The 14,902-nt window shown below is 41.1% G+C and overlaps 1 protein-coding gene across 1 annotated transcript in view; it reads left to right on the top strand.

Moving 5' to 3' along the window:
• The window catches only part of PTPRG (protein tyrosine phosphatase receptor type G), a 785,024-nt gene that overhangs the window by 423,820 nt on the left and 346,302 nt on the right, over positions 1-14,902 (top strand). Inside the window, 2 exon segments of the mRNA XM_020976382.2 lie at positions 2,731-2,910; positions 14,390-14,538. Coding sequence (XP_020832041.1) covers positions 2,731-2,910; positions 14,390-14,538 — 329 coding nt within the window.

The following is a 14,902-nucleotide window of genomic DNA, read 5'->3' on the forward strand; positions in this document are numbered from 1 at the left end:
TCCCCCTCTGAGCATTTAACTTACTCCGTGCCCAATCTATAAAAAAGGAGAAAAAAAAAACAAATGAAAGAAAGAAAAGGGGGTATCCATCTTAGTCTTCCTACCAAAGACTGTTTGCATTCAATTGGCTGACAGAGAAGCTTTATTCCTTGGAGTTTCATGGAGGTCTGGAGGAAATCTGTGTTGTCAACAGAAGAGTTTTGCTTAAGAAAAAGAAAAAAAAAAGATGTACCATTATGTAAAATCCCAAGTCAGATGGGGAATCTAGGGACATGCATTTATTTCCCTCCCCCTGGCATAATCTGGTATAAAATATAATTTCGGTTTATAGTCACACTCAAGTCTCCTGTTTCTATGGCATATGGCCCAAACAGCGTTCTTGACACTCATGACTGCTGATTTCCCTTTAGAGAGATAGAAGAGGGAATGCCAGAAATTCACATCTCCCACTACCCCCAAACCCCACCATGTGTACGAGGGTTTCTGTGTGAATTCTTGTATTCTTTGTCTTTTTCTTTTATCTTATAAATAGAAGGAGAAGGAAGACAGCCTAGTACTCGATTGTTTCTGGTACTTCAGGAAATAAGGACTCTGGATCACATGTATGTTGTGTGTGAGTCCTTGGGTGGTTGTAGTTTTGTTATGTCGTAGAGACCCACCTAATAGGAGTGGTCGATAAGACATTATTACGCTCCTCCTCCCTGCATAACACTCTTCCAGGCTCTTGGGGAGATAGGAAGCCCTTCCTTCAAAGGGCTTTTGATCTGTTCGGAGGATAAGACACTAACATAGATAGATGAAACAAGGCAGAGGCGGAGTTAGGATGGTTGTTAGCACCCAGGGCAGGGGTGCAGCCTTGAGGCCACATGTGGCCCTCTAGGTCCTCAAGTGTGGCACTTTGACTGAATCCAAACTTCACGGAACAAATCCCTTAATAAAAGGATTCGTTCTATAAAACTTGGACCCAAGGACCTAGAAGGCCATATGTGGCCTCAAGGCCCCAGGTTCCCCATCTCTGACCCAAGGGAATCTGAGCAGGCTTTATGGATTTATGCTTTTAAAGATGGGAAGATTCATAGGTGAAGATGAAGAAAAGCTTGCAATTCATAGTGTTGATATGAGTATAGGCATGGAGAAAGGGCACGTTTTGGAGACTAGATACAGTTCCATTTGATTCGAGCTCTGATCTGCCTGAGGGCCAGATTCTGCCTGCAACCTGTTTTTTGTACATTCCACAGGAAGCTTTTATTATATGTAAACCCTGTTCATAGCTCACTGGCCATACAAAAACAGGCAATAGTTTGCCAGCTCCTGTTCAAGAGAGGATCAAATGCATGGGGTGGGGGGATGAAATTGGAAAGGGTTGGGTGATGTCAAGTCATAGTGTCTGCCTTTGGGTAATAGGCAGAAGAGATTAAATTTGAATCCAGAGGATGATGGGGGCCCAGAGCTCTATAGCTGAAGGAGAGCTCAGAGGCCATCCAAACTAACCCCTCTCATTTCATAGGTGAGGAAACTGAAGCCCAGCAAGGTTGAGGCAGTAGCCTGTGGTCACAGGGAGTGGACAAAAGGGATGTGTCCATGGGTTAGGTTTTACCTTGCTTTATATGTACTCCACTGAATACATATTATTCCTTCCCCCCAGTAGATTATAAGCTCCTTGAGTTCAGAGATGACTTCATTTTTGACTTTGTATCCCTAGCACAGTACCTGACACATACTATATATTTTTAAAGTGCTTTTTGCTACTTCTGGGAGCCAAGATGGCGGAGTATGCAGTAAAATGCTGTAGCTCTCCCATATTCACCTCCAAACAACCATAAAATAGCGCCCCAAAAGAAATCCTGTAACAGCGGAGCTGGCAGAAAGATGGGGTGGAGCAGTCTTTTAGCCCAGCAGGCTTGGAGGATCAGCAAAAAACAAACACAAAAACAAAACAGCTCTTTTGTTATTATTGTTGTTGATTAAAGTTGTGCCACTGAGCGCTCTACATAACTCTGAGTTGCCATACTGGGAAATACATCTTTTTCAGTATTCATTTTATGTTAACTTTTTGCAGTCAGGATTCCCCCTTTCTTAGCCTATTGAAATTGCTTTTTCTAAGGCCCCCAGTAACCTCCAAATCCTTTCTCCAATCTTCTTGAGTCTCACGTCTACTTATAATGCTAGAACTCTGGTTTTTTTCTAAATACCCTCTCCTCCTCTTACCCCATCTCAGCAATTTTTTCTACTTTTAATTTCTTTCTTGGTTTCTGTTGACAGACTTCTCAGGCTTAAGTAGAACGCTGCTGTTATTTCCAGAACAGCACCACAGACCAAAATGATTAGGCTGCTACTCTGATCAGTAAATTAAGATCATTTTAGAAAACTTAGTAAACATGGAGGAGGGGGTATACTTGAACAACCTTGACAGTCATTCCACTAGGTAATAATTCTAGAAACCGATTAAAAATAAATTAGCCAGCATTTGATTGCAGATGATCACGCCAGACTATTTAAAGTAGCATACCCTTCCCAACTGCTAGAGGGAGAAAAAAAAATAACCCAATTTCTGTATTAGGCAAATGGCTTTTGACCCTTTCGTCATTTTTAACACCGTAACCTTTTCAGCTGCTGTAATTGTAGTTGTGGTGGCATTACCTAGGGAAATCTAGCGTCTGCTTTCCTGAGTCATATTCGTTCTCTAAATGGCGAGGCCATCAGTATTAAAATGTTGTTTTCCTTTCCCAGGAACCTACGGTCCTGAGCATTGGGTGACATCAAGTGTGAATTGTGGTGGCCGCCACCAATCCCCAATAGATATCGTAGATCAGCAAGCGCAGGTGGGAGATGAATACCAGGAACTGCAGCTCGATGGTTTTGATAATGAATCCTCCAACAAAACATGGATGAAAAACACAGGGAAAACAGGTATGGTTCTTTTTCAAATGTTCTTTCGCCGGCTAGCCAAGAAAGTGACCTGGATACCATTATTGTTGTCATTGTTGTTATTCTTTCCCTTCTCCGAAATTCTCCCTGGAAGCAGTGCAAAATGGGGCCTTTGTATCGATTTCTAAGGTATTGTCCTGGTGGAGCCTTTTTAGAATACGAACACTTGGACTGACCCATTCCCTTCGGAACAACGTTTCTTGATACCCACAGGACACGTTGTGTTGAGAACACTAGGGAGACAGGTAAATGAGAATTTGCTTATAAGTCATCAGCTCAGTTGCACAAGGGTGCTTGGGATCAAATACCAAAGTTTGGGAAACTCAGAAGAGAGGAGTAAACTGTTGGTAACTCTGTCTCTTGTACCATTAGCATTTGGTTATTTCAAGTCCTTGTCTCTGAGGACGTGAATACCTTCCAAGCCCTTTGAAATTGAGACTATCAAGCCGTTTCTCGTGCGTCATTCTGCATTGTGATCCATTCATGTAGGAACTGATACTTCTAAAGAGTTGTGATTTCATTGGCAGAGACTATAGTTTGGGAGCACATTAAAAGAGGACTTGATTTTAGATTCATAAAACTTAGGTTCATCTCCCGGCTCTGTCACTTCCTAGTTGTATGACCTCAGACAAGCTATTTAACCTCTCTACATCCTAGTTTCCTCATGTTTAAAATGAGAAAGCTGACCTTGATTCCCTTTTCTGTCTTTTCCAACTAGAAATATATGATCTATGATCTTCCCCCCACATATTCATATCATAGCTCCTCTTCTTCACCTGCACAAAGATTAGACCTGACTTTCCTCAACTGTTCCGTTGGGGAGTCATTCCAAAAGCAGAAGCCTTCCCCTCATTCTTGAAGTATTAAAGAACTGCCAGTATGTTTTTGAAATTCAGTCCTGGAAAACGGTAAAGTAGTGTTTAGTAAAAGTACTATAGGAAGATCTCTCAGGCTCCAGAGAGGATTGCAAGATGGTGCAGAGAAAGAGTAAAGAATGAAAAGGCATGGAGGGATTGCGTATCTGTACCATAAGTAAAAGTATTTATACTTATGAGATAAGGAATACATCAAAGTATCCAAATACCAGCGTACCATTCAAGGCTGTGCATCTGTTGGCAGTCTTTCTACCTGAGCAGCCCACCTCCTTTCCTTACCATCACCACCATCATTTCCACCTTTATCACATAACACTTTCCATTAGATGGTAAGTTCCTTCCAAGTAGGGATTGTTTCCTTCTTCGGTTTTGTGTCCCCTGCGCCCATCACGTTGCCTGGCAAACAGTAGGTGCTTAATAAATGCTCTGCTTAATTGATTCATTATCACAATTGTATATATTGCTGTCACTCCTGTTTAACAGATGAAGAATCTGAAGCCTCACACATATCTTTGGTGCTTTTTTTTTTAACCACTTCCTGTGAGAAATCTTATCATTGGGAATATGCTGTAGGCCACCGCCTCCCTCTAGGAATTTTTCTCTTGGCCCTTAGGTGAATGATAATTTGTGTTCTTCTGAGAGTGTGGCGATCTATTATTTGTCGTAGTGTGATATCACCAGAAGAATAATGATGGTAAAGAGATTTCCTCTTCTGAGTTTAGTTTATAGTAATTGAATGTATATGTGGTATAACCCTGTAATACATCCCTCAAGATTTGATTTGTTATAGAAAACTGCCTATGAAAGTCTGCCTGTGCCCCACCAGAAGCACTCATTGATTAGAGGTGGGGGAGAGGTCAGCCAATTGTGGCTGGATGCCAAATCCGATCTGCTGACCCCCTTCCAAAAAAAAAGTTTGCCAACTCCAGGATTAGAGTGTATCAAAACAAATTGTTGCACATTAACAAAACACGACATTGGAAAACCCCAACAATTAATACAAAGAATTTATGAACTGATGTAGAATGAAGTAATCAGAACCAGGAAAGCATGTTCCTCCCCTAACTCCCCACTTTATAGAGAGCCTGACAACAGTCCTATGAAGTGGTCAGAAAAGTACTACTGTCCCCATTTTACAGATTGAGAGTCCAAATGTTGACTTGACACATATCACCAAAGTACCATGGGGACTCGGCCAAAAATCTCTTCCTTCTAAGTCCAGTATTCTTTTTACTCTAACGTAATGACTGTCTATATTTCCTTTCTGATCCAGTGCCTAGCCACTTCCTCATTCAGTCATTCAGTCAGCATTTATCAAACACCTACTCTGTTCAAAGCAAGCAATATGAAAACAAAAACTAAGCAGGCTCCGTCCTAAAGGACCTTACAAAGGATGGGAGGGGGCCCAGGTACACAGAAAATTAAGATGAGGATAATAGTGGCACCTACCTTTGGAGGCTGTTGTGAGGATCAAATGAGATAATAATTGTAAAGCACTTAGCACAGTGCCAGGCACACAGTAAACACTCTATAAATATTAGCTATTATTATTATCATTATTATTATTATCGTCATCCTCATTAAGATACGTGTAAAGTAAGCTCCAGGCAAAAGTCGGGGTTTCCTGTACAAGGGAGACCTGAGCTGAGCTTTGAAGGAAGCCTGAAGCACAGGTGGTGAGGGACCCCATTCCAGGCGTGGGTGGGTGTCAGCCTGTGCGAAGCCTGGAGTCAGGTGATGGAATGGGATGTATAAGGAACGGCCAGTACACCAGCTGGACTGAAAAGTATATGAACGAGGGTCTGCGTAACAGACCTCCTGCTCGTGGCCGCTCGTCATCTTGCTTCCTTTGTCCAGGTCATTATTTTTTAGGAAAAAATCCTTCTCAGATGATTACCAGAAAGCCTGGCATGACTGCGCCCTCTGCTCCCTGCCCACGGGTAGCCAGGCTCCATTCCTTTAAGTTAGGCTTTGAGAGAGTGCAGCGTTCCTCCTACCTGCCTTATTTACAGATGGTCAACATTTATTCCCACTAGTCCAGCTGCTCAGCAGGCTTGCTGTGACTCTACTTTCTCTTTTGAATAAGAGCCTCTGGAAACACGCTGGCTGCAGCCATGCTGGGAATTCTCTAGTCTCCAGGATTTTCCTGCCAGGGGCATCAGATTACTATTCAGCGTTCTGTGTGTCTGCCCCTGGGGTCACTGCTTCTGAAAATGACTTGTGGTCATTTAGTAGGGAACCTAGGGAAACTTAGATCTCATTTTATCTATCATCTCAGGGTAAAGAGGACCCTGCAATGAGACCTGGTCCTTCCCAAGCATCTGTGACCTAGCTTAGACCATCTTCCTGACATATTGTGTTGTATTTCACTCTCTACTTCTCGCCTGTACTCTCAGTCCAAGGGTCCTTAGTTGTGATTGGTGAGACTTCACCATATCTAGGTGGCCCCAAACCTGCCATATTGAGCTTCGGCCATTTTTCTGCCATGGTACTATGCCCTGTCTCTAATTACATTAGGTAGGAGACAGAGCATAGTAGCCCCCACTGTGTAATCCCACCAGTGAGAATTCATATTGAGGTTCCCCAAGTCTTTCCATGACACACTCCAGATACCTCCCTGCCAAAGCACCAAGTCCATACTCCCCAAGTGCCCTGCTTTCAATTTTTTTATTCTATAGTAATCTAATCAACATGACCATTCCTAGAAAGAACATTGTTAATCATTCACCCTATTGCTCTACTCGATATCCCTTTGAATTCCCAGACCTAAATATTTGGCCTTGGCCAATAACAACAGTAATAATGATAATAATACATGCCTTTTCTACAGAGCTTCAAGGTTTGTAAAATGCTTTCAATTTGTTACCTCTTTTGAGCCTCACCACAGCCCTGTGAGAAATGCGCTATTATTGTCCTCATTTTACAGATGAGGAAACTGAGGTTAACAGAGGTTAATTGATTTGCTCAGTGTCACCCAGCTAGTAAGTATCTAAGGCTAGATTTAGACTCAAGTCTTCCTGCATTCAAGTCCAAACACTGTACTCACTGTTCCATGGAGGTGCCTGTTGACATACTAGAGTGTAAGCTTCTGGAAGGCAAGGACTATCTCATGTTTTTGTATTTATTCCTAGCACTCAGCACAGTCCCTTTCAAATATAGGAAGCTGTGTGCTTCATAAATGATCTTCTCCACGGTTCTTGCTCATTATTGTCCTACAGTCTCAGAGATTTAGTCTTCCTCCTTTGTGATACACAGAGAAATGTCCATCATTTAGCAAGCATTCATTGAACACCTACTATGTTCCAGGTAGGTGCTGGGTTCTAGGCATGCAAAAAGAAAAATGAAACTATCCCTGCCTTCAGTGGCAGAAGTAACACATATACTATACATAGAAGCAGATTTATACACAAAGAAAATACAGTGTAATTTAGAAGTTTGTGAGAGATGTTAGTTGCTGAAAGAATCTGAAAAGGCCTCCTCCAGCGCAATGGAAAGAACTTTTGTCTCATTCGCCATAATCTTGGTTGGAGCCCAGGATCGTGCTAGTGCCATGTTCAGTTAGCCTGCCATGTAAGCCCACTGGGTTTCTTGATAGGGTTTTCTAGTTGACTCATTTCTCTTGACAGCACCTTGCCAAGATAATGGGTTTCAGTAACAGCTTTCAGCTCCGAAATCACCAGTGACAGGTTGTAGTCACGTCGAGGGTCTACCTGGCGCAAGGTGATTCACGACCTTGGTCTTGCAGAAACTGATGATTCATCTCTGTCATGATGCTGGCTCCTCAAAATCATCCAGAACCTGTTGAGTTTGTAGGAGCCCATATGTGCATGCTTTCAGAATACAGTCACTCCTTAATGACCATCTCCAGGACTTTAGCTGATATGCATGGCTTATGGAGCTGTAGCAGTTTCCAGTGGTATCGAAGTCACATGCTGGTTGTAAGACCCAAGCATTAAGTAGTGACAGGTACAAAGAAGTCCTTTATAAACATCCTATGATGAGAATTCAAGTTATGGCAATAGCATTTACTAAGTGCCTGACATCGTGCTAACTCTGGGGATACAAAGAAAGACAAAAGCAATCCCTTTCTTCAAAGACCTCATAGTCTAATGGGGGAGACAAGATGCAGACAGGCACGTACAAACAAGATATATGTAGGATAAATTAGAGATAATCAACAGAGAGAAGAAACTATCATTAAATGGGATCAAGAAAGGCTCCCTATAGAAGGTGAGATTTTATCTAAACTTAAGGGAAGTAGGAGAATGTTATCAGCAGTGAGATAGAAGATTGCAAAGGGTGAAGTATTTATGAGGATTGCTTCCATGGTAGTCTGATGGAAGCCAAATTCATGATCATGAGTCAGTTAGCCAACTTAACTCTGTCTCCATATCAAAAATAAAATGAGAGGCCCTTGGGAATATCAGATGACTCCTGGAAGGATCTGGGATTCCCTCGTTGTCAGGCACTCCAAGTATGGGAACTCCTCAGGGTTGTTGCCTGATATGCAGGCAGCAGTCGTCTACCTACATCAAACAGTGTCAGGAGCAGGATTTGAGCATGAATCTTTCTGACTCCAAGTCTAACAATCTAGCCGCTTTTCTAAGCTGCTTCTGTTCTTTGGAGTAGTAAGGGTTTTTCATTGCTAGGGGATTTTTGTGTTTGTATATTTAACCAAAGTGGTTAGTCTAATTAACTATTTGTCTATTTCAAATCAGTTTGGCTCTGTAGAACTGAATGGAATTTTCAGACATTTGGGGTAGTGTGGACAGGAAATTTGAATAATTGTGACCTAAAAAAAAACCCTTTAGATTATCCAGCTAAACATTATCTAATGAATTTAACAATAACAATAATAATGAAACTTGTCATTTTTAAATCTTCAAGAGAGACAATAGGGTATAGTAGATATAGAAGTGGACTTCAGAGGGGAGAAAATTTGGTTTAAAGCCAGCCTCTGCTAGGTAATGGCTATATGGGCAAGTCACTGTCTTGCCCAAGGAGACTTGCTGAAAGTTTCAGAGAAGGAGGAAGGGAATAAGCATTTATTTAGCACCTACTATATGCCAGGTACTCTGTTAAGCACTTGCTTCACAACCACTTTGATGTGGGTGCTATTATTATCATCCCCATTTTATAGTTGAGGAAACTGAGGCTGAAAAAAGGTTAAGTGACTTGCCCAGGGTCACGCAGCTAGTAAACGACTGGGCTAGATTGGAACTCATATCTTCTTGTCTTCAGGCTTAGCACTCTACACATTGTACCACCTAGCTGTCTAGGTGTTGATCTGCACGTTTAGAGGGCATTTTTTCCCTCTAAAGTCATGGTTCAAGTTCCTCCTTTACTCCCCTCTCCCCCTTCAAAAAAAAAGTTTTCCAAATTCTCTATGTAGAAACTCTCACTTTGACCTTACAACAACCTATTCATGAGTTAGATATAATGGTTTAATCCCCATTTTTATGTATATGGAAAGTGAGGCTGAGAAGTGAAGTGACTTGGCCACGGTGGCACAATTATTAACTGGCATAAGGGGGATTTTTACCCATGTCTTCGTGACCCTGACATCTGCTCTCTATCCCACAGCTCTTTTGTGCAAACTTCCCTTTAGGTACTGGGATGTTAGCCCTTCCAACTCTCAAATTCTGTGATTTTCTGATTTTATTTTAACCCCATGGACTCATCTTGAGGGTTATTCTCTGATCCTTTACTTTTTTCAACAACATTTTTTCTTATCCAGAAAAGCCTCTATTTTAGCCTCAGAGTAGGAAATAAAGAAAGGTATGTGGGATTTCTTTTCAAATGGAAATTTACAAGCCACTTATCTGTAAAATAGACTTGGTCTTTTGGATATTAAAAAATGAATATAGCAAGTTAATATTTAAAACTGTCTATTATATACAGACAGTAACTTTCCCATAAAACAGTTTTAATGTTCATATCTATCTTATCCCCCTGAGAGCTCTATATATTCCAACTGGCATAATCAATAGACTTGCGTTGTTGTACCTAGCACACTTCGCGCAAGTTGCCTGAAATATATTTACAAGACAGATACGGTCTATCTGTTTTCTCCCGAGGAGCACTAACTGTCTTTCTTGCCACTTCTCATTTGATTTCATCCAAAGTTATTTCCTTTTGTTTTATTTCACAAGAGTGAGAAGATAAAGCACTCATCACAGAAAAACCTCATTCCTAGCACTGACTTCTAGCTAAATGATCAGGCTTTCCTAAGGGAAGATCCTTGGAATGTACGCTCATAAAGCATTGTCTCTTATACTTTGTAACTCTTTTGAGGATTTGTTTTGTTATAACTTACCCTTGTTCCCTCCCCACAAAGGCACTCACTCGTGTGCATTAGTGTTTGTTTGAATTTCTTTATTTTTTTTTTGTTTCTTTTATCTGCATTAGTTTTGTTTGTTGAAGGCCACTGGATCAGAGATCACGGGGTGACACATTTAGAGCTGAAGGGCACCTCACAGATCATTTATTCTGACCCCTTCCTTTTATAGTTAGGGAAACAGCAGTCTAGGGAAATCAAGCCTGTTGCCGGGTCCCAGATATTGGTTGTCAGACAGGGGGTTTGAAGCCAGGTCACCAGAATCCAAGCCCGGTGCTCTTTTGCCTCTGTCAGTTGGAATGGCACCTTAGAAATCACCTCATATATGGATTCTCAACCTGGCGTGTCATGGAATCTTTTTGGCAATCTGGTGAGGTCCATGAATCCCTCCTCAGAATAGTGTTTCTCAGTAAATAAAATAAAATGCATAGGCTTACAAAGGAAATCCACTATATTGAAATAATGCTTATTAAAGTGTATGGACCTCTGATCTAGTTCTTCCTGCTCAATTTACAAATAAGGAAACTCAGAACCAGAGAGGAGAAATTACTTTGGGCAACTCAACCTACCAGTTGTCACACAGATATTTCGTGGCAGATTCTGGATTTCAATTTAGATTTTCTTGCTTTCTATCCCTTCTTTGATAGCATGAGGAGCTCGATTCTCATCTTACAGGTCCCAGATCCACCACCTTCTACCTTCTGGTGGAAATTATGGTGTAGGAAGCCCCCTACCTTACTGACCTGATTCCTTTCCCATAGGGCTTTGCACAAGGGAAATCTCTGATTAGCTTTTCTCTTGGATGTGTGCCCTTACATTGAATTATTCTTCTCTACCAGCTTCCTAGGTTTCATTCCCTTACAGTTTCACTGCCTGCTTTCTCTTTCCATCTCTTATTCTCGCTCTAGAGGCTTTTACTAATAGATTCCTCCTCACTCTGGATCCCAGCATCTTGATATCTCATCAGCACCTTTTCACTTAAAAGTCTTTTATCTCATTGCCCCTCCTCCCCCATTTCTAATGGCTGTTCTTTCATTTATCCAGCCTGGAGTTACCCTCACTTCCTTTAAGAACGCACCATCCAATACATCTAGTCTTAGGAGATTTGCCCAAGGTTCCAAAGTATTAAGTGACTTGCTCAGGGTCACACATCCAGTGTATGTCAGGTTTGGGACTTGGATTCAGGTCCTTGTGACTTGGGGTTTGGGGCTACCTCATTTTCCATTACACCATGGCTGCCTCTCTATGGCAGAGTAAGGCTCCCAAACAGGATGAAACACATGAGTACTTGAAGCATCCTCAGTCAATCCTATTGGGTACCCAAGCAATATTTTCTCATAGTATCACACCATATTATCTGGTAACCAGATAACTGCTTGATGGTCAGCAAAAAGAGAATTCCAATTAAAACAAGGGGGGACATGTAGCCCACTGTGACATCTACTAAGAAGCCCTGTAAAATGAAAAATTAGATGAACATTTTGGATTGTACTGCCTCCTAATTATCCTTTTAATTATTCATGTAAAACAAGTAAAATGACCCCTGACAGAGACATAAATGATTTAGGTAGAATCAAATATTTATAAGATGCAACTGTCTCCTCCATGCATTGTAACAGATGTACACGAATCTGTTTTCCCATATTCATCATGATGTGTGATTTTATGTATAGAATTTATAACTGACTGAGAGCCGTCATCAGTATTTAAAACCCTCCCCAAGCCCTGCCTGGCTCTGTTGACTCTTGTAATAAAAGGTATATTGCCTTAGTAAGGTCTTTATTATTTTGTCCTCAAAAGCATGTGTATTTCAGAATAATGATAGGTTATCGCTAGGACATTTTTAATTAAAATGGGAAATCACTTTATTTTGACCTTCATTTTGCTGCCCACAGATAAGAAAGTTCACTGTTAGGATAGTCGTGTCCCCCCCCCCCCCCCCCCCCGCCTTCTCCCCCACCCCGCAGGTGGTGAGAAACCATCTTTTGCATGTAATAAAAAGCAATTTATATGAGCGTGGCTTCTTCATTGTGATTTTAATGCTCCTTTTTTTATTGAGAAGTGCTGAAATTAATTGAACTTTTCCAGACTCACATGATAATATCCAGGTGCCCATCTTTTATGCTTGTCCCTTGTGATGGGAGTTTGTCCACCTGTGCTCCCTTACTCTGGCTGGGATTTCCTCAGGTTATTGACTACTCCCTCACAATAGTTTGCACATATCTGGGATAAAAAAGGGTGAATTTTTGCCAATTCAGTATACACTTCATGTGTGCCTTGGGCTGTCCTAAAATCAAAGATAAAGGAAAATAATTGAAGCTTTTTGAAACCTAAACAGGTTGGTTATGCTTGCTTAATTTTTTCTTTGTCACAAATGAGAGTTCTCTGAGTGGGTGGGGGGTGCTATATTGGGACATGACTATGATGTAAAGAAAAGGCGTAATTCAGATTTAAAAAAAGAAAAAAAAATGAAGCCAAAAGCACACTAATTGTATACCCATACCCTGTTTTAGAGGGAATAAAATATTTAGGCTTTTTTCTCCTGATTGCACCAGGCTTGTTCTCTTCTTGAGATCCCAGGTCTGGCCCATACTCTCTGTGACTTTGGGCAGCTCACCCCTGGCCTTCATCTTCCTCCTGTAAAGTGAAAGGGTTTGATGAGATGGTCTCCACCAGCCCTCCCAGCTCTATATCTGTGATCCTATGATTCCTTGCCATAATTTTTCCTGCCTTTCTTCCTCATTTCTTTTGGACTGTAGAGCAGGCTACAGCAGGGGTCTGAACTTGGGGTCTGTGAACTTTTTAAAAAAAATTTTTAATAACTGTTTTTTAACATAGTTGGTTTCCTTCGTAATTCTGGTGTTTTATTTTATGCATTTAAAAACATTATCCTAAGAAGGTATCCATAGTTGTCATCAGACTGTCCAAGAGTTCAGCGATATAAAAATGGCTGAGAACCCATGACCTATGCCCTTATCTCCCAGAGTGTCCATTCAGATGAAGAAGAGATGAGGAAATGAAGTTTCCTTTTTAATTTTCTCTTTTCAGGGGAAGAATGATAATTTTGCATTTACTCGTTTTAAGTTCACTTTTATGTCTTACATGTTGTGATATAATATAAGCAAAGTTGGAGATGCCAGACCACAATCTGTTTAAATAGACGATTTTTAAAAGGTGAATTATGTGTGGAATCAGACAGAGCTGTGGGACAAAGTTCTGGTCAGTCAGTCAATAAGCATTTATCAAGTGCCTACTGTATGCCTAGCACTTCGCTAAGCACTTGGGACACAACAAAAGGCTGAGAGTAAGGATTCCACAGTCTAATGGGAGAGAGAATATGCAAATGACCTGTACAAACAAACAGACTAATCTATAGAATACATTGTAAATGGTCAATCAAGTAAGATATTTTTATTTGCGAAACAAAAACAAAACTTTACTCAGATCCTGTGTAAATGCGTAACAGGTACAATGGAGTGTCAAAGCTTTGGTTTGGAACTATTGTATAGGAAAATGACTTGGGAATTTCTTTGGAGTTACTGATTCCCTTTGTTGATAGACAACAAAATATTTCACCGTTGTTAACTGGCTCATCCTCCCATGATTGGTGCTTATTACAGTCTCATTTACCTTGTCTTTGCAGTGAGGTGGGTTGGACTGTATGGTCCCTGAGATCCCAGTTCTAGATATGTGATCCTGTCATTTCCTCAGTTTCTTCATCTGTTCAGTAATCAGAAGGGAAAACATTTACTTAGCGCTTACTCTGTGCAAAGCACTCTTCATTAGAAAAGCAAGACAGCCTCTGCTCTGAGGGTGTTCACATTCTAATGGAAGGCCCACTGACATACCTGCTGTGGATTACTGTAGACGGGAGGTCATCAGAGGCTCCAGAGCAGGTCAACATAGAAAGTGTTAGCAGATTCAAACTTCATTCTGTGGCATATGGATCCCAGAAAAAAAAAATCACAATTTCAAAGTACTGAATTTTATCATAAGATCATATATTTAGAGTAGGAAGAGACCCTTCATTTTGTAGATCATGAAAGTAATACACAAGAAAGAGAAGTGGTTTGCCATTGTTGCACAACTAGTAAATGTCTGAAGCAGGATTGGAACTCAGGTCTTCCTGACACCAAGTCCGAGATATCTTGGATGCCAAGTCCGCTATACTACCCAAGATACTGTTGTAAAGCAAGGTTAACTGTGGTCTTGGAAACTTATGATCTCTTGCCCTTTTTCTTGTATGCAGTGGCTATTCTTCTGAAAGATGACTATTTTATCAGCGGCGCGGGACTGCCAGGCAGATTCAAAGCAGAAAAAGTCGAATTCCACTGGGGCCATAGCAATGGCTCTGCCGGATCTGAGCACAGCATCAATGGTAGAAGATTCCCTGTTGAGGTGAGAGATACTGTGGGATTGGGAAGGGAAAGTGGGACTGTGACATTGTTTTGGAAGGAGGTGCTATTAATGCCATCTCCAAGGTTGTTTCACCAACAAAATGCCTTCTGAGCCTCAAATTATATCACAACCCATCTCATTAGCGAAGTATTTGTTTCTGTTGTAACCATTTGTTTTGTTGACCTTTGAGAAGCCATTTCTTTCTTGGAGGGAGTTCAAAAGAAACTCAAGATTATTATCATTCAAGTCTTGTCAGCTCCAACCGTGACCTGTTGCCTTTGGCTTCTGGTGGTTTCGCTTAGGCTGTCCCTTTCCGAAACTGTCCTTCCTAGAGCTGACACTTCTGGGAAAGCTTAAGATTAAT

This window comes from Phascolarctos cinereus, unplaced genomic scaffold, assembly GCF_003287225.1.
Source record: "Phascolarctos cinereus isolate Bilbo 61053 unplaced genomic scaffold, phaCin_HiC Scaffold_4;HRSCAF=312, whole genome shotgun sequence".
NCBI classification, from domain to species: domain Eukaryota; kingdom Metazoa; phylum Chordata; class Mammalia; order Diprotodontia; family Phascolarctidae; genus Phascolarctos; species Phascolarctos cinereus.